General features: G+C 29.0%; 2 protein-coding genes across 4 annotated transcripts in view; one reads left to right on the forward strand and one right to left on the reverse strand.

The window, feature by feature from the left end:
* Positions 1 to 26,717, reverse strand: part of LOC117176811 (nucleoside diphosphate kinase A-like) — an 82,992-nt gene that overhangs the window by 15,524 nt on the left and 40,751 nt on the right. The gene's annotated exons all lie outside the window — the stretch shown is intronic.
* Positions 1 to 26,717, forward strand: part of LOC117176810 (UDP-N-acetylglucosamine--peptide N-acetylglucosaminyltransferase 110 kDa subunit) — a 60,505-nt gene that overhangs the window by 13,323 nt on the left and 20,465 nt on the right. For both annotated transcript variants that reach the window (XM_033367122.1, XM_033367121.1), the window contains exons 5-6: positions 5,699 to 5,895; positions 24,535 to 24,624. In XM_033367122.1, the coding sequence (XP_033223013.1) occupies positions 5,699 to 5,895; positions 24,535 to 24,624 (287 nt within the window). The remainder of the gene's footprint in view (positions 1 to 5,698; positions 5,896 to 24,534; positions 24,625 to 26,717) is intronic.

Raw genomic sequence — 26,717 nt, forward strand, 5'->3', positions numbered from 1 at the left:
TTGCGTATTGATATGTGTAATTTTAGTTTCATATTATCCGGATAGTTGATAACATGTGCACTTAGAGTGCGCCCAGAGTAGATACGACCCTGCTTTCAAAACTCCGCTGTGTGGCAAACAAGAGAGGCGGCACTATCGCTTACAGAAAGGAGCTATTGTATTTTAGTTCAAATACACCGGCACTTAAAATATTTATTATTTCTATTAAACATAGTTTTTATGCAACCTATTTATATGGTGTTAATTCTTATCTTTTTGCAAACATTAAGAGCTTTGGCTCGTTGCGGTAGGTGCAATAGTATTGAAGATAATTTTTTTTCTTGGAAACTACTTTATAGCCACTTTTATGAAAATATTTAATTTTTGAAAAAGATAGAAGTTGTTGAGGCTTTGAAGAATAAATAAAAAAAAATCGAAATTTTCTAGGCAAATTTGACGATACAGGATGACAGCTCCTCACCACATTTTTGCACAATAACTATTAAGCATGCAATCGACGAAAAAATAAAGACACAATGGCATATACTATACAGTTTTTTTATACTATTTTTTTTTCTTTGAAATATTAACGCCTAAACTGACCGGACTACATGAAAAAATTAGAGAGTAAACGTTTTGAAAACTCATGTAATATGATTATTGGCTCTTTGTTCATTAAATGAATTCTGTCTCACTTTAAAATATTGCTTTAAAAATGTTGAATAATTCATATATATTGGATGAACAAATGGTTTCATCCGTATGATCCTATTTGAATTATTGTTCTATCTCTGGTATTTTCGAGACAAAGCATTCGTCTAATCATTGAGGATGGATTTATCATGTCTTCACTTACTCCCAAACTTAGAAAAAATCAAACTTAAATTTCATTTTCTGCATGATCCCTAAAGTATTGAATAATTTTCCAATTAATAAATTGTTTCATATGTTCTTTTTTAATAATGCCGGTAAAATCCTAAAGAAATTGCAAAGTCCTTAAGAATTACAGAATTGTTAATCTTGATTTCGCTGTGGCAACACTGTTGATATTATAAAGTTTTTGTTTTCCAAAAATGATATCGGTAAATATTTCTGAAAGATGGACGCTAATAATTAGAACATCGCAATGAAAGTTGGTATGAGTCTTTTGTACGAAGTGGATGACGAGTCAATAGCAGTTTAGCAAGTCGTGCTAAGAAGTTGCGCGACTCTAGGTATAAAGAAAGTTGAGATGAAGTTTTGGAGAAAAGAGATTAACGCAGCTGTCTTATTGTTGTGGATGGAATGATCAGCTCTAGGAAGGAGAGTTGGAGCTATGCAATTGGTTTCCGCCGGTTCCTTCGTCAAATGGTGAATCTGAATCTGGTTATTTGGTAACACTGTCTCTCAGTCTAAGTTAATTATGAGAGCTTGCGACCTATACCTACCATCAACCTACCGAAGGGTACACTGAAGGTAAAGTAGTTCCCGCGGCCAGTCTCTATCCCGATCCACTATTCATTTTCCAGTTTCCTTTCAAATTTTCCTTCTCATAAACAATGAGAAAAAAACTCAGTCTCACTCTCTAATTCTTGCTCTGGGCAGTTCGATTCGAATCCGATTAAATATTACCGCCTGTCATTAGAACCAAGAATCAAAAAGAAATGGCAGAAATCAGGAACGAGAATGTTTCCTAAAAAATGAAAAATAACAGGGCGACAGCTGGATCGGGAATTTTAAAACTTTTAGAAGAAAAATCTGCCAAAGTTCGATTTTAACCATTTATTAAATAATCAGTTGAATTTTTATATTTTTTAATTATGATATCATTCAGTTTATGATGCGTAATTCGAAAATCTTTTACTTAACAAAATTTTCCATTTTAGATTTTTATTTTTAAGTGTGCATTTTTAATTGAAATAATTTAAAAATGCAGTTTTTGGCGGACTTAAACAATTGAAAATTAAGAGCGTTTGTAATTTAAAATTGTTGACAAAAAACATTTTTATTTGATCAACCGTAAATACAAATTAATTATTTTAAAAATTGAACTGTACTTGAAGTATCAAAAAGTGAGCAATAATTGATTTGTTGAGATAATTCTATATCCGTCAAAAATTAAGAATCTCCAGAGTTCAACGTTAAAAATTAAAGAGGTCCAATTCAAAAGTTTTAGTAATAAAAAAATGTAAATAATTTGAAAGTGAATTGTATGAAATAGAAAGCCTTGAATCTTTAAATTTGCAAGGAAGGTCAAAAATTAAGAATCTCCAGAGTTCAACGTTAAAAATTAAAGAGGTCCAATTCAAAAGTTTTAGTAATAAAAAAATGTAAATAATTTGAAAGTGAATTGTATGAAATAGAAAGCCTTGAAGCTTTAAAATTGCAAGGAGCTTTTAAACTTAGAAAGTTACGATTTTCATCGTTATATTTCAAAAACGACTGATTTGTAAGTGTTATCATTGAATTTTGATGGGTAAATAACAATTTAACACTTATTATTTGGAGAACTATTCGAGTAATTTTTAGAGATATTTAGAGGTTTTGAAAAGATTCAAAATTAATTTAAAATTTGAAATTTTTTCAAATAATTTAAACGAAGTGTATGTTTTGACAAAATCAGGCTATTCGTACCGGAATTTCGTTTCAAATAGCCATGGTATATAATTTAAAACAAAATATAGATTTTTGAAGATTGTGAACAAAAAATGCGTAAGATTTTTAAGAAATGTAAAATGCTTTGAAGGAATAAAAAAAAATTATTTAATATTGCTAGGAAAATTGAAAATGATGTATTTTGGAAAATTATTTGCAATTCGAATCATTTTAAAAGATATTTAGAAGATCTGAAAAACTTTTGATAATAATTTTAAACTTGAACAAATTTGAAACATTTAGATTTTTCAAGACTGAAATAAAATTTTGAAGCTTTTTAAGGATATCTAAACAATTTAAAATAAAAGTAATTCAATTTCCAATCTAAAAATGGTTTATTTAAAAAAATGGAATCTTTCAAGTTTTAATGCTTCTAGTTTACATTTGGTTAAACTACTATAATTTAAAAAATTTAATTTATTGATTGATTTTTCAATTTATAGCATTGAAAATGATAACATGGATTTCTATTTTTGCAACTGAATCTGAATCTTTGAAGTCTACAATTTATATTAACGTTTTATTTGTAATTAACATTGCAACATTTTAGAATGATTTATATTGAAATACTATTTAATTCTGAAGGTCCTGACATTGCAGTTAGTCAACTTGAAAGAGTTTTTATTTGAAATTATTGTAAAATATTGAACGTTTTAGTTTAAAATTGCTCAATGTCAATTTTATACGCTTCAAATTTAGAATTATACCTTACTAGATTCTTTAATTTTGAAATTCTTTTTTGAATACTTTAAATTATAAATTGTTTGGTTATGAAAGCTTCTTATTTGGCTGGAAGTTTTGCATTGTTGGAAAAACTTACTTGATTTAACAATTTTACATTGGGGTTTCCATTCATTATTAATTGCTGAACAAAAGTAAGGCCACAGTTTGATCTACTGACGTTGGTGACGATAGTCACATGTCAGACAATTTTAGAAATTGAAAAATAGATTTATTGTATGTATTTCGAATGGAAGGAAAAGGAATTGAACATGTCATTTCTAAATCTAAAAATTAAAAATTTTCGTACTAAAATCTTGAAAATTGCATAATTTAATTAGGTAGGACTTGTAATTGTATAATTTCTAATTTAAATCGTTCGAAATTGAATAATTTCAGATTAGACTTTTAAAAACTGGGTCATTTAAAAATCAGAAGAGTTGAAATTGTATGATTTCTAATGAAAAAACGTTCATAAGCTATTTAAGAATAATTGTAGAAGGTTTTTAACTTAAAATTGGTTAAAATATTATAATTTAAATTTATTAATTGATTTTTCAATTTATAGCATTGCAAATTATAACATTTTGAATTCTTAAAAATTTGAAATTTTTTAAATCATAATTTGTATAACATTTTTTCAATACTTAAACAATGTAATTGATTTATTTTTGAAAGTTTTTAATAAAAAAAATTAGATTCAAATGTTAACGCTTTAATTTCTAAATTGGCTGATATCAAAGGTTTTTGTATTTAAATTATTTAATTCTAGAAGCTTTAATTTTAAATTGTAAAACTATTAATACTAGGTATTTCGATTGATTAAATGTGATGTGTTTTTATTTTATATACAATTCTATCATTTGTATGGCTTAAGAATTTAAAAGTTCACTTCGAAGTTGAGATTTGATTATTAATCCAAAATTGTTTTAATTCGAATTTGAATGTTTCAATTTAAAGCTAAAATTTTTGTTTTCTTTCATAACAACATAAAAGAATGGCAATTTCTTCAGAAAGATAGTATAGCTAAACGAAAAAATATTTTACATAAAAAAGACATTCTTGGTGCGATGACTTGATTTGTTCTTTTTGGAAATTAGAAAATTTAATGGGGCAATTTTACAAAAGAAGACAACCTCTCATTTTCCTTTCTTCCTTTGTATTCCACTGACCTTAGAGACTGGCCAACCGATGATCCCCTTTTATTTTTTTTAGGTATGGAATACAATGTTTATACTGCAGCCCGCCTCTCGGCACGCGCGAAACACTCATGCTTTCCCCTTGGAGCGTCTTGGATTGACAGAAGGATAAAAATGGAGCCGAAATTTACAATCATGATTGATATTTATTATTTTAATCGCCCGGTATTAAAGCGCATTTATTTCTCTGGCGACAGGTTGATAAGAATTGTCAGTTTCTACAGATAAATTTTCTTCTTTTTCTCTAGCAAAAAAAGAAGAAAAGGTAAAATAGAAATGTGGTGCTGGCGAGTCCACCGGACGCATTCCGGAGAATCATCAGCATGAATCCAGACGTTTTCATTGCGCGTCTCGTTACTCCTTGAACCCTTTTCCGATGCCCATTTCCTGATACACTGCAGATAATCACAGACAAGATACACTTATACTCTTCTGGGAAATACAGATTCTTTAAAATTAAATAATTCTTTCAAACGCTTGCATGTTTTTTTTGTTTATAGAAAAATGCTGAAAAACTAAAACAGTCGAGACAAATTTAGTCGTGGAGTATTAAAGGTTTAAGTAGCGTGAGCAAATATCACGTTTTCTAGTAATTCTCAGAATTTCTTGTTCAAATATGTCGTCTGGTGCTCGAAGGAATTTCGAGTTCTTGAAAATAGAATTTTCGATAAAAAAAGCTTTCAGACCTTATTGATATTTTCCAGACACTCGGAATGGAGAAAGTCGACTTGCTCAAGGAAAAGCTGCGGTCAGTCTTTCTTTCTCCAGAGCTCTCGTTTTTCATTCTTTGCCAAAAATAAATATTTAGAATTTGAAGGAGATCTTTTTTGACATTTTTTCATTTTCTGTCTGAATGCATTCTGATTATGGGGTTGAAAAACGTAGTAAAAGTTGGCAAATCTCATGAATTTTTATTTCGTCGGAGTCTCTGGAGATTGTGAGATGTTCGTAGAGAAACGGTGAGGCAACTGAGTATTTTTCTGTGACCTGTGAGAAGAGGACACTTTTTCTAAAGATAGATTCGGGAAGTAAAAAAGTACTAGAACAAAAATTCATCAAGCACCTTTCGAAAGCTGCGGCGCGGCGAGGAGAGGGCGGGCAATGCGCGGCGCGTCCCTGTAAGAATCGCGAACTCTTCAATTAACGACTTTTAACTTGGACTCTAGGCATGCTACCTCAAGGCGATCGAGACACGACCTAATTTTGCGGTCGCCTGGAGCAACCTCGGTTGCGTCTTCAATGCACAGGGTGAAATTTGGCTTGCCATACATCACTTCGAGAAGGCTGTCGCTCTTGATCCCAATTTTCTGGACGCATACATCAATCTGGGAAATGTCCTCAAGGAAGCACGTATCTTCGATAGGTGAGCCCTGAAAAAATATTTCGTAATAACTAAATCATAGTTTAATATTTAATACACGTTCAGGATTTCGCACTACTTTTGCTAAGTCGGGTAGATACGCAGGGGGTCCTGCGACGTTGAAAACCTGAAATTCTCCTTGAATTTTCATTTGAATCTTGAATTTTTCACGAGAACCTTGATCTAAATTTTTTTTCTTTTAAAACAGTTATTTTATTGAAATGCGAACAGTAATTTTAATTTTTTAATCTATTATGAAAGAAACCTTTCTTTTCGAAGACATATTGCTACTGTAAAGGTTTTTATTTATGAAGGTATAATTTCGATGTGTTCTACGAAAAATAGGCTATCTTTTCATTACCGATAAGAATCAGGCTAACTTCGTTGAACTAAGTTTTCTGGAGGAATAAATAACCTATTATTTTTCGAAACATTTCCTAAGAATTCACAACTCCAGCATTTTTATTGCAGTTTTTAATGTAATTTAGGCTTTACTAATTATTTTATAGATTGCCATGAACAGACTTTAATATTCTGAATAATTGTATACGTTTTTAATTTTGTCTCCGCTAATATAGAATGTTAAAGTATATATTTATTTAGTGGTATTCACCTTACAAATTATAAAAGTTGTTAGTTGCAAATTTCGACGTTAATTCAGATTCAGAATTATAATGAGCCATGGCTATATAACGGACTTTCAGGACTGCCACTTAAGTCATTTTTTTTAGAAGCAGTTACTATAAGTCTTTCTCTAAGAAATACTCACTATAAGTCACTATTTTACAGGAAAAGGTCATTTCAGAATTTTTATAACTTTCAAACTCCACCCAGTTCCTATCGTAAATCATTGTGGAATATGAACACCGCATTTGTGTTAACGGTTTTTTAGCTTGTAATAAACTGAATTACAATTTGTATGACTTGTAAAATTTATCCTGGAAATTGTAACTTTGGTATCCACCAACAAATTGAGCAATAGAATTTCATCTAACCTGATCAATGCATACCGATAAAATATATGTGTAATTAAATAGAAATTTGGAAGGTAATAACTCTTTCTGTGGAAATGACAGGCCTCTTTGTGTGTGAGCGTTAGTCATTTTTTTGTTAAAAATTAGTCACTTTTAATCACTTTTTGTCTCAAATAAGTCACGTTTTTGAGGTACATTAGTCTGTGGCAGACCTGCGGATTTTTCAAGGGTTTCACAACTCGGTTTTTGACTGTACGCTAGATTATAAAACATTAGTAAAGATTTCAAAGATTTAAAAATATTTAAAAGGGTTTTAAACATTTGACAAAGATTTCATGGGTTTTAAATATTTTAAAACATTTCGAAGATATTAAACGATTTTAAAATATTTCAAAGGTTTCCTAATGAATACGAAGATTTCACGAGGGTTTGAAGTGCATACTTCAGGAGATTTCAATGAATTTTCAAAGATTTTAAAGACTACTTATTGTCACAAAAAATTAAGTATTCGTTTATTTATGGTTCTGTTTTCTTAAAAAAATGTCCAATAAAAATAAAGTGGCACATTTTTTACAACTGTAACAAACGGTTATTTCATTATTTAATGTAAAAAAGTAGACCTGGAAAAACTGGACTTCTTGACCTTGAAAACCTGGAAAAGACCTTGAATTTCGTACCTAAGACTCGCTGGACACTCTTATACAATTTGGGATTATTTTTAGTGGAAAGGCTGGGCGGGTTCTAATTCCTAGATTAATAATTCTAATTCTCAATATCGTAACGGCTTTACGGCTCAAGTGCCCATGTTAAGTTTCTCGAAGGTTCTTGATGACGTCATAAAATGATATTGTGCAACCATGAGAAACGAATCTTGCTTATACAATTTCTATGTTAATCATTCCAATTATAAATGTATTGATATAAAATGTATCATTGACATTATAGATAACTTTAACATTGTTTACACAAAATTCGTTTCTTATAATTGCACATTATAATGTTGTTGTGACATCAAAACACTTAGGACGGGCACGAACCACTTGAACTGTAAACGGCCTTGATATCGGTAAGGTAGGAATCTAGGATTATAACTCTGTCCTACTATTTTTCACTCTCGGAATATTGATTTGGCAATTAGGTTTGAACGTTGGAAGTTTTACAATGCAGGTTATAAAAAATAATACAATTAAATAAAGCCTGACATTCCAAACATTTAAAATATTTGAAACTTAATTTACTTTCAATAAAGTGCTTTTGAATTTTGTTTGTTGATGTCTTTTCTAGAAATAAGTTGCAAATTGGTCCTATCCTCAAAAATAAGGAAATATGTAATGAAATTACAAGACTAATTTTCAAATGAACAAAATTCCCTTTTTTGAAACTTGCAAATGACGCTTTTATAATGTTAAGTTCAATTTCTTTGTACATTAACGACTTGCGATGGTTATAAATATGTAAAACCTTTTTTATTTCAAGTCATGAAATATAAACTCTCATTTTTATTGCCAGCAATGATACTTTGTTGCTTTTTGCTGAAAAGGCTTTTGTACCAAAAGTGGCTAGAACATAAAGTTTTTATTTTATATGCGTTAAAATTCTGCTGCTCATGCTAAAATTTTATCCATTTTTAATAAAAAGGAATAGACTTTAAATTATATTTGGAATGCAAAATTTTACAGAAACGTTAAATATTTTTTATATATTACTTTAAACAAAATTTCCGATATAATTGATTGAATTGTGAATCCGGTCTTTTACGAGAATAAGGCATTACCATTTTTTTAAAGAATGCTATCTAAACTTTTACTTCTCTGAATTATTTTTTTGTCGCTTTATGATTCTGCATATTTAGATTATGTTGCCTTCCTGCTGACATTGCGTTATTTTCCCTTCCCTGTATTGCAGAAAAAAGTGATTTGGAAGATGAAAAGAACACTTCTTTTCACTCGAAACAAACCTGCTAATTTTTATCATCGCGCTTTTCTTTTCATCCTTTCTGCCTCAGTTTCCTGATTCATATTTCCCTCGCATGAATAGGCGAACTGCACTGCGTGAAATCAGTTCTCTTTGAAATTCCCTCAAATGAACGAAGTTGCTTTGCGGACGAAAATAGTGGTTACATAAAAAGAATGAAAAAAAAATATTTTTAGCTTATCAATTTCAACGCGATATCATCTCGACTTTGATATTGTACGTAAAACTACATTTTACAGAATCGTAAAATAATGTTGGTGAAGGAGCTGGGAAAATCCATTCCGACATCTTTCTTAGCACAGGATAAAATTTTATAGAGTCTTGAAATAAATTGGAGCGAGTGAAAATGTTGATCTGCCCCAGTTTAAAATATCTCATAAACCTGTTTAAATTTATTCGCCCTTCGAACAAATAATGTGAAATTATGATCAAGGAATGAGAATATATTAAAAAACTTTTGAGGCTGAATTTTTAAATTCCTAGATTTTTCAACTTTAAAATTGAGTATCGATTTTGATGAGCCGTTATTATGGGGTTGCAGTCGTTTTAACTTTAGTCGTATCTTTACGATCATAATATCGAGCGCAATTTATGCGAATATGATTTGTGCGTGCTTAATAATCTTCACCTGGTTTCGTAAATTATGATTCTAAGATACAGATTTTCATCCCACCCTCTATCTTAAATAATTTTTAACCACCTAAATCGTTGATTGTTTAGGGGCCATCCAAAAACAGCGTAAGAAAATTGGGATATTCTCTAATTGAATCATCAACCAACAAAAATTAATTTTCTACTAAAAAAGATGAATTCTCAACAAAATGCATCAATTTTTAATCAAGGAGATTATTTTTTTTACAAAAATAGTTAAATTTGTATACTAAAAAGACTAATTTTAAATCCAAAGGGGAATTGTTAAATTTTCTATAAAAAATTGAATTTTCACTGAATAAATTTTGACCCATACAAAAAAATTTTTTATTCCTTAATATGTAGTTCAATTTTCATCCAAATACGAATTTTCTACAAAAAAAATTATTATCAAGCGAAACAGATTAATAATTAATCAGACAGTTGCAATTTTAAACAAAACAAAAAAAAAGAAATTTCCACAAAAAGATACATTTTCTAACCAAAAAATAAATCAAATCAAATTGTTAAATTTTGAAGTCAAAAAGTAGAATTTTCAGCAAAAAAGTGGAATTTTCAACCAAAAAGGATGACTGTGAAGCCTATGTGAAATAATTAAGAATGTTGATCATTTATATACTAAAGAATAATAGTTCAAATAAGCGTTGAAGCTAATTTTGAACACGTGAATAATATTACGTTAGAAAAATGGAAATTTTGCTTTTAAAATAATCTATAAAGTAAAGAACTACGAAACAGTGTATGTTCTGAAGAAATGATAAAATTAGAAGTTTGTAAAGCTAAATACTTACTGTTATGAACGCTTTATTTTATAAGAAAATCATAGTAAGATGTGAAAGAGGGGTGAAACTTTCAGAAAAACACCTTACGTATTATGTGGATGGCCCCTTGTTTTCTAATTAATTTAGTATTATTTCGTGAATTTATTATTATTACAGTTATTATTAATACTAATATTATTGGATACATTTTTATTCATTACAAATTTTAATCGAATTGTATAGAAACCTTAAACATGGATTGGGTTTTGCTGTGACCGTCTGTCTGCAGTTGTAGGATGAAAAATTGAAGGCTTTTGATTGAATTGTTATTTCAATTTAAAATTGCCTAATTTAAATATTTAACGCTTCAAACTTTGAATTGTTCCGCATTAGATTCTTTAATTTTGAAATTATTTTTTCAATACTTTAAATTATAAATTGTTTAGTTATGAAGGCTTCTTATTTTTCTGGAAATTTTGCCGGCTCGGAAAAACTTGATTTACCAATTTTACGTTGGATTTTCCGTGAATTTTTCATTGTTTAAAAAATCCAGAGCACAGTTTGATCTACCGACGTTGGTTTTTGTAAAACGTTAGTTTAAAAGCCTGTGCGAGAGAAAATTGACTGTCAGTTATTTCGTCTGCTGGAAAATGTAGACGATAGTCATGTGTCAGACATTTTTAGAAATGGGAAAACCGATTTATTATATGTATTTCGTATGGAATCAAAGGGAATTGAACATGTGTTATTCTCTATATCTGAAATTTGAAAATTTTCGTAATAAAATTTTGAAAATTGCATAATTTCATTAGAGAGAACTTGAAATTGTATCATTTCTTAATGAAGGCGTTCAAAATAGAACTGTATTTTGGATTGCATCTAAAAATGGAATGATTTCAGATTAAAATTTCGAAAATAGAACAATTTCAAAATGTTCAAAATTAAATAATATCAGATTAAACTTTTAAAAACTGAATCATTTAAAAATCAGAGTAGTTGAAATTGTATTATTTCTAATAAAAAATGTTTAAAATGAACACATTTAAAGTTTAAATTTTTTACATTTTCGTTCAAAATGTGAACGTATTACATTATAAACCTTCAAAATTGAATTGTAAAAAAACCGTTAAAAATGAAGTAATTTTAAATAGAAAAAAACTACAAATAAACCTCTTTTTTCTACAGAACGTTTAAAATTAAGCGAATCGGAATTAGTTTTAAAAACTGAAACAATCGTGATTATCAATAATTGTGATATTAACATTTTTTGACTCAAATTCTTAAAAATTTCAATTATATTCATTAAATTTAAAACATTTAAAATTAACCATTTTCAAATATTTGATGATACTTTTCAAAATTCAACTATTTCAATTTTACTTGCAAAATTAAAACTAATGAAAGGAAAAAAATTGAAATTTCCACATTCAACATGAACATTTAGAACTCTAAATTCGTAATCATTCAAAATTAAAGAAATCATTCAGTTACTGAGGTATAAATTTCAGACAGTTCGATTGTGATTTTAAACAAAACACTTTTTAACTTTTTAATTGCAAATCGTTTTATTTTTAACACTTGATTCAGAATTATTATTCATACTTATAATATTCGAAACAAATATTTTTAAATTTTAAATGATTCATGTTTGTTTTTTTTTAATTTGAAACTAAAAGCGGAACATTTCAAGATATTACATTGAAAATTTAAAATTTAAAAAAGAACACAAGACAAGATCGCTATGATTTGAATTTTTTAAACTGCAGAATATCAAGCATTTATATTCCAAATTATTTCTTCATTCCCTTCTCAATGGTATGATGAGTTTGATCATATGATAAGTTTTTTTTGAGTCGTTATTGTTATTTAACTTTTTTAGCATTATCCTCTTAATTATTTCTTTTCTCTCGATAGGTACAATCGCCATAATTTTTGGCATGTTTCGTTAAATATGTTCATTCTAGAAAATAAAAATGATATTTTTATAAACAAATAGAATTCGTTCTAACTTCTCAATCGATTTCGATGCTTTAGTTGACTAATTACGATAGCTCGTTTAATTACGAAGATTTTAGGTAAAAAAATTACAGAACTCGCATATAATCAAAAGTTGTGCGTGTTTTCGTGTTAGCGTTCTGCGCTCCATGCCTTGCGACGTAAGATATTCACGACGTTGAAGTTTGCCACAGATATGGATTTCAAAGTTGTGTAATCAATAAAAAAAACTAAGAGTCATAGTAAAAAAGTAAAAATACCTCTGGATTCGTCTCGGAAATGTCTAGATGTGCATTTTTTTTGTAACTCCATTTTTTAAACAATTAGAGCATTTGTTGTTCAGCGCACTGTTGCCCGTAACTATGGATTTCAAAGTAAAAAAAACTAAGAGTCATGTCGAAAAATAAACACAATTTTAAGATTATTAACGAAAAACGATTGTAAAATATTAGCACTCTTAATTCTTGCTATAAATCTAAAATATTTCATAGTATTTTATTATTTTCTTTTATGTTAATTTGTTTAATGATTTTTAATTGTTGAAAATAAATCAACAGCACAGTTTGATCTACTGACGTTTGTTTTTTTAAAGCGTTAGTTTAAAAGCCTGTGCGAGAGGAAATTGACTCTTAGTTATTTCGCCTGCGGGAAAATGTAGGCGATAGTCATGAGTCAGACAATTAAGTTTAATTCGTAAAATGTAAATTTAGGTCTGTGAAAGAATTAAATATCAGGTAAAGAATGAGAAAAAATCACTTTTTTCTTGGAAAATTTCCTTGAGGGAATTGTTGATTGAAGATAATTCATTACACGTTTTCTCTTTTATAGAGGAGATAATTTTTTTAGAGTTATTAACAATATGTGTTAATTTGAAATGAGCCATTTGAAATCAAATATTCAAAATGTAAATTTGGATAGTTACAATTTCGATTGTTCCATTTTGCAAAGTTTTTAGTTTTCAAGTGAAAATATTGCATTGTGAGCAATTAAACACTTATTAGTTTCAAATGACTTTATACTAAATTAATTAATCATCTAATATAAAATGTGTTTAGTTTAAAAACAAATTTACTCGTAAAATTTTAATTGTTTCTAACTTAAAATTACTTAAAATGTTATAATTTTGAACATTAAAATAATGTATTGATTCATTTTTCAATGTAGATCATTGAATATGATACAAAACCAGAAATCACCAGAAATCTTTAAACTATTCAATTTATAGGAATTAAAAAATAAAAATCTTGCAGTTTAACGGCATTTAGTTTAAAATTGTTTAATTGAAAAGTGTTGAAAGCTTTCAATTTCAAATATTTAAAATTCAAGAGTTTAACTTTTGAGTTCTTTCATTAGAGTTCGGTTTGGATGATTTAAAGTGAAAAAATGTACAGCTTTAAGAGATTCTAATTTTCGAATTGAAATGTTCGTGAAAAATTATTGGGAACCGGGAATCTGTTTCCTCCACTGAAACGTCCACCCTGATTTTAAAAATGTAAAATATTTTATATGCTTTAACCTAAAGCATTAAAGAGCGTAGTTTTAAAATTTAAGTTCTAAGTAACTATTAATTATAGTAAGGACTAAGTGAAAAATCTTAAAAATAACGATCTAATTATTAATTGTGGAATTTTTAAAAGAATTATATCAAGTAAATGACTTATAATAGCTTTCCCTAGAGAGAAATACTAGAGATTAGACGACTCGAAGAAAGAAAATAGGGCAAATAGGAATCAACATTTGAGGTCTGAAATGTCATATTCTCCTTTATCCCTCAATCCACCGTTGCAAAATTGAATGAAAACCAGGACACAAATATTCCTTCTCGTTTCCGTTCTATCTTCCCAATATATCGAAAGATCCGCGCCTTTGTTTTCCTGGCTTCCTATCTAGGTCAAGTTTGTTTTTTCGGATTTTCGTCCGTTCCGAATAACGAGTTCCACTTTATTTCATAAAAATCGATTGTCCCGTTCCGCCTTCTGCAGAATTTGCACTCTGAAGTGGAAACTTCGACTGGCGCCAGGAACAGAAAAGACAAAAAAATTCCCACGAGCAATGCAAATCTCCAAGGCGACGAGGTTCGCGCCTTTATCAAATTTTCTCGGGAACCGGGAAAGGACGCATGAGTGAGTGCAAAGTCTGAATGGACTAGCTCACGCTATCCCTAGTCGATCGATAGTACCCGAATTTTCCACCCCTATTCCACCCCTTTTAGTTCAATGGGTTCTTCTACAAATGAGCTTGAAACGTAGTACGCCCACTATTTACTTAATGCTCGCAGCAATTGTTGTTTTTGTTTACCAACTCCGTGAGGTATTTCACTTGGGAAATTCATTTCAGTAAAATGGTTTTCTATTTTCTAGATGCTAATCTTTATCTTTCCCTTATTTTATCGTGAGATTGCTATTTGTTATTTATTATTGAAATTACTGAAATCGTTCTTGGAATAAGTTTTCTGTAAAATAGTTCATTCAAAATTGGTCAGTTTGAAATATACTGTTTCAAAATTGTATGTTTAGAAATTCAGAATAAAATTCTGTTTCAAATTGCAAGTCTTATTTTCGTTGAAAATAATGCATGTTGACGAGTTTGAAAGGTGGGAAAAAATATTGAAAAGCCTTAAAATGGATTGAAATTCTAATTAATGGAATTTTGAAATCGAAATTCTCTAAAAAGAGCTATTTTAAGTTTCTACACCATTCGTGAAATTTATGAATTCTCTTATTTGCTTTTTTCTTTCTTTTAAGTGGAATAATAAAGGGCGAAATTGACTTTCACTGCTAATCTATTATACTACACATGCAAAGGCTATATTTTAGGATACCCATGAAACCCTGGAAAATAGGCAGGGTTATGTTTTCCCGGGAGTCGTAACTTTGTGGCAATTACTCGCCACCTGCGAGTGTCAAGCGCCTGGTTATGTGAGAAATAATTTTTACGCTTCAGTGCCAAATTTTTTAGATGCATAATTCTGAGTATTTTTTTCAGGGTTCAGGTCATAAATGCGCAATCATGGTTTACAATTTTTAACATTATTTTTTTTCTTTTAAATGTTCTTTTAAACGTTCTTTTAAATGTATGTTTATTTTATTAGGATTGCATTCGTACTAATTTTGCGGTTAAGCCTTTTTTGAGGATTTATTGCTTTATACGTTGGAGAAGAGTAAAATATATGTCAAGCTAAAAACCTCGATAAATCTATTTTAATGTCCTTAATTAATGGCGCGGGCGTAGGACGTAAGACTAGGTATTTCAGTATGTGGAATATTTCTCGCTCTCGCACAAAGTACAAAATACATTTATTACACACAACTTTAAAGCAAATTCAATTTTTCTCAGGGTTGTATTTTACTCGATTTCATATCAATGAGGAAATATTGCATTTCCGGAATGTACATCTAACTCGAAAATGCATTTAAATAAATATTTCAAAACTAAGTGATAGTAGTAACATATTTTTTATTTATGATTTTATTTAAAAGTGAAATAATCAATAATAATATTAATAAATTAATTAAGTAGTAAATTATTATTCTCATTATTAGTAAATTATTCAATATTGTCAATTTTAAGGAAAATGAAGTTTAATTTATGGAAAGAATTGCTATAATTATATAGTAGTATGAAGAGAATTATATTAGAAAAGGTCTAGAAGTTTAAAATTTATAATCGAATAAGAATTCCATTTTATGTGTGTGCTATTACACATGTCAAATTGGGTCAATTTAATTGAAACCCAATTTCCATGAGGAATGTGCGAGTTTAATGCTGAGTAGTGAACAATTCTAATCTGAAGGAGCTTGAAATTGAAGAAAATTAATTTTCAAGCGAGTAAAAATATAAAATTTTAGATTGAAGCAAAGAAATTGGACAACAAAATATTTAATTTTATAAATTGAAAGCTTAAACTAAAATATGATTAATTTCAACAGCTTTTAAAGTATAATTGTTGCATTCTTAACATTTAAAATTGAAATGGTTCAATTCTAAATTAATTCAACTTTATACTATTCTAATTTGATCTAGTTTAAACACCTTACATTTATACTCGTTGAACTTTAGGGACTTCCAAATGGAAATTGTTTGATTTTTATCCTTTCTCTTTGAAATTCTTTTACTTTTTGTTTTGGTTTATATAGTAAAAAATGTAATTCTTCCATTGTAAATTCTGCAAAGTAGAAACTGTGCAGTTCATGTTCATTTTTGGTTCTATTTACAAACCATTAGATTTTCAACTTGTTGTTTTTTATATAACCCAAGAAGAAAGTCCAATTATTTTTTGTTAAGAATACAAATATTTTGTTGAAATGTTAATTATTCTATTAAAAATTGTACTGTATTTTCATATATGATACTTGTCTGTTTGAATAAAAAATTCATCTGTTATGGTAGAAAACCATATTCTTTGTTAAGAATAAACTTTTTTTTTTAATTTAACTATTGACTAGAAAATTCATCTTTCTTGATTGAAAATTATATTTTCTATTAAAACTTCTCTTTTTGGCTTGAAAATTCAACTATTTGATGAGAAATTCAAGTATTGTATTTTACAAAAATTCTAAACCGTTCAACTTTTAAACTTAACTCTTCTTGCAAATTTTTCTTTGGGTTGAAAATTCAGCCCTTTTGGTTGAAAATGTAACTATTTTGTTGACAATGCAATATATTTCGACTTGAAATCCAAGTAATTTAAAGCATTTTATATTAAATTCTATATGGCACCTATGTACTGCTATTATATTTTTGTTCAGAATTTGTATTTTTGGACTAAAAATTGTATTCTTTATTTTTTTTTATAGAAAACTTAACATTTATTGACAGAAAAGTTATCTTTCTCGGTTGCAAATTAACTTTTTTTCTTCAAATAATGTTTTTTTGCATAGAAACTACAACTAGTTGTTTGAAAATTTACGTGTTTTGATAAAAATCCAATTATATTTTGGAAAATGCATGTATTTTATTAAAAGTTCGTCTCTTGACAGAAAATATATCTTCTTAGTTGAAAATTAATATTTTTTAATGAAAATGCATCTGTTTTACTAAAGATTCAATTCCTGCAGTAGATATTTAATTTTATTGGTATAAAAATGAAACTGACTGGTTCAAAATTAATAATTTGTTTTAGTTTAGGATTCAACTATTTTGTTGAATATTTGTCTTTTTAGGTTGTAAATTAAACTACTGGGTTAAAAGTTGAACTATTTTATTCAAAACTAATTTTTTGTTTGAGGAGTCAAGCTTTAAGTTGAAAACTTTTTTCTTTAAATTAATTTTACTATTTTGTTGAAAATTCTTCTTTTTCTTTTCTTTGAAAGTTAGTGATTTTTACTGAAATTGTAATTTTATTTTTTGTGCAAAATTTATTTATTTATGTAAGAAATTCAATTGTCTAGTGGAGAATTCAGGGATTTAAAGCGTCCACATTGAATTCGACGTGGCACTTACATTAATTACATTTAAAAGAATTTCTTCCCCTTTACTCTCCTATTTGCTTAAAAAATCAGAGTTATATACGACAGTTATATGTCATAGGGTTTATTTAACTTGTAATAAAATGAATTCCAATTTGTCCGAACTTTACTTGTAAAATTCATTCTATCAACTGTGACCTTGGTTTTCACCCCCGAATTCATCAATAGAATTTCGTCTCAGCTTGTAAATGCATGCCGATAAATTAAATATGCAATGGAATCGAAGTTTTTGAGTAGATGAGTATTTCTATTGACATTACAGGTTTTTTTTTTGTATAAACTTTTCTTCAATTTTTTATCTTCAATTAGTCACTTTTTCAAGTACATTAATCTTGGCAGCCCTGGGAATATTGAATTGTTATAAAAATATAAATTATTCGCTTCAGTGAATAATTAAAAGGATCACTTAGTGAGTGTATTGTCCTGAGAATGAGTAATTCCTACTTTCGAGTATATCGGCTGGGTCTGGGACGTGGAAAACTGGGAAATTGCCTAGCAACGGGCGCACACAGCTTCCAAGCAAGGCGCGACTTCGGCGTCGGCGTTGGTAGTTGGTAGTTGCCGGTCGTCGCAAAAGCCATCGCATCGCCATCGCCGCTCCCCAGTAGTTTAGTACGTAGTCTACGAGACAATAGATCCGTCGTCCTGTCTCCCATATCATGACACGTCTAGTTCATCTAGCACAACAAATAAAAAATTCTCTCTACAGAGTGTGCATCTCTTGCACCTCTTTTCCAGGCTTCTATTCAATCGAACTATTCTTATTTTTATATTTATTCTGAAAAATAGAATTTCAACACTATCAAGTACAACTTAGAAGTGTTGCAGAATGCTTCCCATTTGTGGCTTCTTTTTTTAAACCTTGAATACTGGAATTATACGAGACCGTCTTTATTTCACGCTCCAGAGACTATCGGATTGTGCGCATTCAGAGTCCTGCGAAGGCGCTCAGTCTTGGGGATTTTCAAGACTTCAGATAATGTTGTAGACAGATTCAGCTTTTTTAAATTGGTTTCTGGATTTAGTATCTGTAGAAGATTTTCGTAGACTACGAAGAAAAATAGTGATGTGCAAATGTAGGAGAAGGTTTAGACACGTGATATTCCGATGCAGAGAGCTTGTAAGATTGGCGAAGTGTTCATTTATCATCTCGTTTAAAACTTTGATGTGGTGGCTGATCACGTGTGCTCTTTATGTTGTCGAACTCTTGAAAAAAATAAGAGCCTTCTTCCCGTCTCGTAATCTTTCTATCGCTATGAAATAGTCCAGTCTAACTAGTTGAGGCAATAGTAAAGAGTTTAAATAGTAAAGTTGTAACTTAAATGTGATGTAACGTTGTTTTATGTAACGTTAATGTGATATATTGACGTCCTAAGATATTTATTGTCCAGAATATTTGTAAAACAAGTTGAATTATAAATATTTATATTAAAATCCCTGATAAGAGTCGGGTGTTTTGAACAATTTTCATGGACTTTTCTTATCATGTCGGATATGTGGAGTGATACTAAGTGAACTTATGGATTCCATCAATTCTGAAGACTGAAAGTAACAAAAAAGCTCTTCCCTGCTGAAAGCTTTTAATTCTAATAAGGGACAAAGAAGGAAGACAAAGAAGACAATAAGAGTGAATTTTCCTCGAAATGAAGATGGGCGGAAATCAGTTTACAATCCAAGCTGAGATACCCTTTTTTGTATAAGGAAGAATTAGCTTCGAAAAAATTGATTTAGGAAAACAATTTAGAAGAAAAGAGAAAAGATCCATTAGTGTCTTATGCAGATTTTTTCGAATGCAACGAAGAGACTGATCGAGTTAGCTGGACTCTCCTTTGCTCAAAGCCTTGAGGAATAGTTAATAAAGTACGAGAATCGTCCAAGAATTACGTCATCGAGTGAGAAATATTACCCCTTACGGATAAAGTAGCTGCAATATTATTTGAGATAGAAGAGAAACGCAGTAAAATTATAAATTATTTTTTTACTTGACAATTAACAAGAAAACTGCAAGTAGATTTTCCATTTCCGGCTATTTGAGGATAAGAATGAAGGGATGGAGTACCAGTGTGTCATCGTTTATACAGTGATATCACCATCAACTTCTTTATCACCTGCTCTTCGTCTTCATCTTGAAAGTACTGTTTTACGACAACCGCCTACTGGTTGTGTTTCCTGGCTCAAGTCTTGGATTAAAAGGTTTATTCAATTTTTATGGACGAACTAAGGTCGGATTGTGGACCGAAAATCTGCTCGGGGAAAATGGTTTAAAAAAATTATTGAGAATCAAGAAGTGTGCCAAATTGCTTAAAATTCACTGCAAATTCAATTTTAAATTGTACAGTTTGAAACTTAGGCGTATGTCTAGAACCTCACTTTTTTCAATTTAAAATAATTGTAAAATTTGTGTAGACGCAATATTTGAAATTTTACAATATTATCTAAAGGTACTTGTTAATGATATTCTGTAATTAGGCAGATGTAATCTACTGTCTTCAAGTAGATATTAATTATTAAAAATCGATGCACTGGATCTCAATTTTATTTTAAAATATGTTACTGTCGGTGGACAAAAATTTTAAACTGATAAGAAAGTTCGCAAAGGAAATAAGTATTGGATAATTAATTATGAGAAATTGTGAAATTTTTTAACGTGTACAAGCTTGCATCTCCAAATAAAATATGTAAATACACCCAACTCTCGGTTTAGGAACAGTGTCTGGGGTTGCCTGCAAATAGCCTTGTTACTAATTCGGGAGAATCGAAACGTAAACAGTAGGGTCGACTGAACAGTTTCCAATTGGTATGCATAATATTGCGCAATATACTCGAATGAGTACCCGCCCTTCACAGTGCCTTTCCACTTCGATGCTCCTTGGAATTACTAAATCAAAGGTTTTATAAATAAATTGTGAATCCAAAAATCTGACTTTATTAAAAATCGAACCTTAAAACTTCAATTGCTATTGATGTAAAGTATTGATCTACTGAAAACAATTTTTATAGTAAACTTTACACTATAATAGATAACTCAAAACAGGAACTCCTTTTTAATTAACTAAAATTACTTGGATATTTTTGAGGGACATAACATTGACAAGTTCTAGGCGCATACTCATTTTAAAATATTTTTATTTTGAATGCTCTGAACTTGAAATTTTCAATTATCTATAACACAGACTTTAAATTGAAACTTTTGATCTGTAAGACTTAATATTTTCAAGGCAGAGAATTTTTCATTCTTAAATTTCAGTTAATAATTTAAAAATAATAGTCTAAAAAATCTGCAACATCTTCGACTGAAGAACTATAATTGATTTAACATGTTCAAAAGATACAGCATACTTTCAATTTATACGTAGTTTAGGCTCGAAGACCTCAAAATACTAATGATTTAATTTTGAAAGTTACTTATTTTAAATCTTAGTTATAGGTGACTGCTAAGAAGTTGGAATTTTTTCTTTTTTTACTTAAGGGTTACCAAAGGGAATGTAAACATATAAATCTAAGGGATCAATGAATGTATAAAAAAAAGTCATAAATATTGTGAAAATATGTGCAGAACACATAAAAAAATTTTTAAATGTACTGTTATTTGAAATCAACGTGGAAAATATTGAACTCTACTCTTGATTTTTATCTTTTTCGTCTCGAATGTAAGTGACATCTGTAAATCTCAAATATTTAAAAAATGTTGTTAATATTATTTACTAATTTTTGATTTGAAATTTTTATTTACGGGCAGTTGCATAACGTATTTTGTCTACTTTTGTATTTATAATTTCTAAAGGAAGTCGTCTAAAACTTTGAAACTTTAATTAATTATGCCTCGTATAAGAATTTCGGTGAAATAATGAAAAAAAATGTATTATTCAAATGAGAAGTGAAAAATGGACTGGGAATGTTTTTCTGAAGATTTAAATGACTACCCTAAACATGTTTAGCATTTAAAATAATAAAATGTTTGACTTACTATTTTCAAGTTAGATTGAAGGGTTTAGTTTCTCGATATTTAAGTAGCAAGGTCTTGAAATAAAAAGTCATTATCGATTTCCCATCGCCTATTTGGAATGCAGTTGCGCCTTTTAGGTTCATTATTGGAATTCCAATGTATCAAGTGACATTTGAGCTCAATTGCCTGTGATAAATCGCAATTGCTACTTAGATTGGTATGATGGATTTAGCAAATAATTTTCCCGACTTTGATTAGTCTTTAAACTTCTACTTTAGACTTCTACTTCAAATGAATCCATATGCAACCTTTCCAATTTTAAATATATTAATTTGAAATTATTGACTTGTACATTTATAATTTAATATTTTAATTTAAGAATTTATATTCACTTCAAATATAGAATTCCGGAAAATTGCCCATGGTGTTAAAACATCATGATGTGTCACAAAAACGCGAACATCTCCTCAACTACGATCGGTAAAAAGGTCTTTTCTTTTGTTGGAGGTGATTTTTTTTTATTGAAAATTCTACAATTACATTTTTGGTTCAGGATTGATCTCTTTTGGTTAAAAGTTTTACTATTTGGTTAAAAAATCCACTATTCTCTTCAAAGTCACCTTATTCGGTCTGTTTTGAGAGCATTTTGGGCTGGATTTACTTTTGCAATCATTTGCATTATATATTTTATATTTAAGTTTTAAAATATTTAATTCTTAATGCTTGAGTGACTAAGCTGTTATTAAACTTTTGAGTTTTACATTTCTCAATTTAAATGTTTTTATTTGAAATTACTAGTCTTCGAACGCTTATAATTAAAGTTGTTTAGCTTTGAACTTTTCAATTTTTAAAAATTTATAATTGTTCATTGTTAAAAGCATTAATTTTGAATGTTTTTAATGTTATTGAAACAAATTTTAATGCTGGATGCTTACAGTTTAATCATTTAAGTCTTGAAAAATGTATTTTTTAAATCTTTAGAATTGAAAATTTTGTATTTTGAACGTAAACAAAATCTAATTCTTCACTCATGCATTTTTTCACTTTGAACACTTCATTGAGTGTTTCAATCTTTCATTTTGATGGTTTCTAATTTTCCATTTTCGTAATATTGCGTAATATTTTATAGCCTCCTGAGCTATTTTTATTCTTTCTGTAACGTTCATGGCGGTCTTATCCTTAACCTTAATGTCTGTTTAAATTTAATGCGCTTCATCTTCTAAGTCTGTTGCGATACGAATATTGAATAAAATTTTTTAATTCAATTTAAAGTTTTTATAAAGTTTAGACAATGTATTATCAAATGAAAAACACAGCGCAAAGGCAGCATTTAGTAGCAATTCAGATTGCTGAATAGATACATTTTAAATCTTTCACGACCTTCACAAACTCAGAAATAAAGCTTGCATTTTATGGGTGTACACATTAAATAGTGTAGTCTGCAACGTTGAAACTGGGGTAAAGTTTTTTTTCCATAAAGAATTGAAATCATTATTTTTTGAATCATTTTTTGAGTTTGTAAAGCTAGAATTTTCAAATATTTAAGCACTTTTGAATTTAAAAATAAGGACAGTTTATTTTCTATAAACTGCAATCATGAGATTTTGTTACTGTTACACGGAAGTAAAATACAGGTTCAAAGAGGCAATAAATTGAGAGTCCCAGTTTGTAAGTAAATCGAAAGAAAAGATTTCTTTGAAGTATACATATAAAAATCTTTATGGAAGAATGCCATTTGGTATTAAATGACGATATTGTCAAGCCATGTTGAAAGAAAATCGATCTTTATGCTTTTGAAAGAGAGAGAGAGAGAGAGAGAGAGAGAGCGCGTGAGAGGGGGGGGGAGGAATGTTGAACGTGCACAGTTGTACATACATTTTTCATGAAATTACTTAGCGATATTTAATGATAAAGTGATAAATGTCCGCGCGTCAACAATATAAATAATAAAATTAATAACTCATGGTGAATTTGTCTTTCAAATTATTCCCAGTTATTCCGAGAGATCGATTTTGCTACCCTTGTTTCAGTTTTTAACATGGACTATTTATAGCTGCATTTTTAAAATTATCATCTCTTTTCCTATAATTAAATTCCTCTATTATTATTTTCAAATTTGCCCTTATTTTCTCTAGTTTGTCACCAACCTATTCTTTATTAACCAATAACATTTTTGAAATTTTAAAAGAAATAATGAATTTCACATTTTGAAATATTGTAATTTGGAAGAAATTTTATTAGAAAATAAAAGTGTGCATAACTTCGTAACCCATAAAAATGAATAAAAGATAAAAATGTAGTATTATCAGAAATGCCTCCAATTTTGGGTTTTTAATTCAACGTTTTAAATCTGTGCTCGTTCTTATTGTTAGACTAGATATTTTTTAACAGTTTATGTTCACAATACATTTTTGTTTTATACTTAGACATTTTATTTGAAAATTGTTATGTATTCAGGTATTCAATAATTAAGTTCAGGCTTGTTAATTTTGGCACATTCTCATTAAGAAATTTTTAATGTTTTAATGCATCTATTAAAAAATTTATAATGTTTTTTGTTTCTAACTTTTAAAATTCCAAATTTTACAATTTAAAAATCTTAGAATGTGAAATTTTTCAACCTGGAAAATTTTTAGATACAATTATCTGAAATTTTATAAGTACCATCTGTTTTATCTTTTTATAAGAATAATACAATTTTGGTAAGAAGTGTTCCCCCATTACTGTAAAATATTATTTTATTCATTTTTGAATAGCTGGAGGTGAAATCGAATGATTAAACTCCATTTATCTTGTTACAGTTAAATAATTAATAACGTTTTGCAGCAGTGTCCAATTTCCTGTAAGTAACATTATCGATATTATGTTTTCAGAGCTGTTGGAGCGTATCTTCGTGCTTTGAACCTCAGTCCCAATAATGCAGTCGTGCACGGCAATTTGGCTTGCGTCTATTATGAACAAGGGTGAGTTTTGTTTATTTCTTAGTGACCCTGAAACTATTTTTAAAAATATCGCTTCGGGCATATTAAGCGGATTTTTCTATAATATACATTTTTCATTAGTGAAAAATTGTTCCTTCAATTTGACCTATCTGAAAAAAGTGATGTTATTAAATATCTTGAATATATCAGACACGTGAAAACCTGATTGGCTTTTAAATAATAATTACTTAAAATTGCCCCATTAATTATAAAAATTTTAATCAGCTGCTTACCATTAATTTGTTTACAGCTACTGCAAATTTAAATGTGTGATCAATATGGTGGCGATATATTTTTTTCTTGCAAATACGGATTATAAACTGTCTACTTTGATAAGATTTAAATTGATAATGTTCCACGAAGTATCAAAAGGGATTAAAAGATATCGTCGAGGTTTTTAACGTGTTTCAAAGTATCCAAGAGCATATAACAATATTTTTAAAGATTTCAATGGGTTTCAAAGTATTTACAACTATTTTATGAGATTTTATGGGGTTTTAGAGAAATTTTTAGAATTTCGTGAGCTTTCACAAGATTTCAAGGGTAGTGTTTTAAAATAATTTCAAAGGTGTCATCAATTTCTAGACAATTAATTTTTTAAACAAAGTTACTTCACTTCAGAGTGTCCAGCGTGCGAGCTAAGCGTGCATTGCGGTAATTTTACGGGAAATTTATTGAGGCGGAAAATGTGCGGGAAATGTATAGGATTCTATTTTTGAAGTGGGAATTTTTTATGATTCATACTCAGAGCAGAATAATAAAACATAATCTAAAAGCATAAAACTTCGCTAAAAAGAATTTTATATGTCTACGAAAATGGAATTTGTAAATGCAGCCAATTTTTAAAAGCGAAATGTGTGGTTAAAAAAAAATATTTATCTAGCTCAGTGTACAAAGTTATTTTGGATATTTTTGTTTTAAATGATCATTTTTTTTAGCTAATCTTAAACAATGTTTCGAACTTACTTATTAATGTGAGACTTAAAAGTTAAATGTAAATTTTTCGAAACTGTACTTTTCCCATTTTTTCTTTTAGTGAAGGAAATTCACTGGCATTTTTTGAAAATTAAAAAAAATGGTTCTTATGGTGCCGGGAAGTTTCAGGTAATAATTTTTCAAGACTTTTTAAAATCAATATTAATCTAGTCAAATCCAAGAAAGTAATTTTTTCTTTAGAAAAAAAGAAATCTCGTATTCAGCAGGAATTTTGCATTTTGAAATTGTTATCCTCCTTGCTAACTAAAACACTTCACAAGAATAATTGTTAATGCCATTTTTGCACCTATAGAATAAATGTCAAAAATTTCGAAAATTAAAAGAATCTCCTTCTAAACGAAATTTACAAGGGCAAGGCATAAAAAGCGCAATGGAAGCCAGTGCTCCATATTTCAGTTTTAGTTTTTTAAATATAATACTCGAGAAAAAGGTATGAAGTTGAAGTAACTTAGTATTTGAGAAAGTTATAATTTTTGTTTAAACACAGTATTTTACAAATGTACTTCATTCCACAGTATTTATTTTCCAAAAACATCAAATCTTTTTGTAGCGAAGTTTTTTCTGGCGAAAGTCATCAATTATATGAAAAAAATTGGTGATCTGTTAAACAGGAATCTTATTTTGTCGATCAGTATCACGTATTCAAAAATATTTCAAAATTTGTGTTTATTTACTTTTCTAACAAAAGACGGAGAACAAAAGTTGAACTCTTGGGTTTGATTAAAAAATATAAAAGTACCTACTTTGTTTACTTTATTAACTCTATTTTTTAGGAACACAATAAATTGTCGTGAAAATAATTTATCTATGAATTAAGTTGTTAAATCAAATGTGAACGGGAATTTTAAAAAAGCCTGACGGAATTGTACGGAAAATGTGAGGGAATTTGATTGTAGGTCTCTGCCGAACATCCTGCACGTAGTAACTATTTTATATTTTCATTCATGGGAGTGTAATGTAATCGTCCAAATTTTCGATATCTGGTTTTTAACGGATCTTTACGTATCGGCACTCACAGAATCTGAAAATCATAACATTTTATCAGTGGCTGTCTGTATGTATGTGTGAATGTATGTATG

This window comes from Belonocnema kinseyi, chromosome 7 (assembly GCF_010883055.1).
Source record: "Belonocnema kinseyi isolate 2016_QV_RU_SX_M_011 chromosome 7, B_treatae_v1, whole genome shotgun sequence".
Lineage (NCBI taxonomy): Eukaryota > Metazoa > Arthropoda > Insecta > Hymenoptera > Cynipidae > Belonocnema > Belonocnema kinseyi.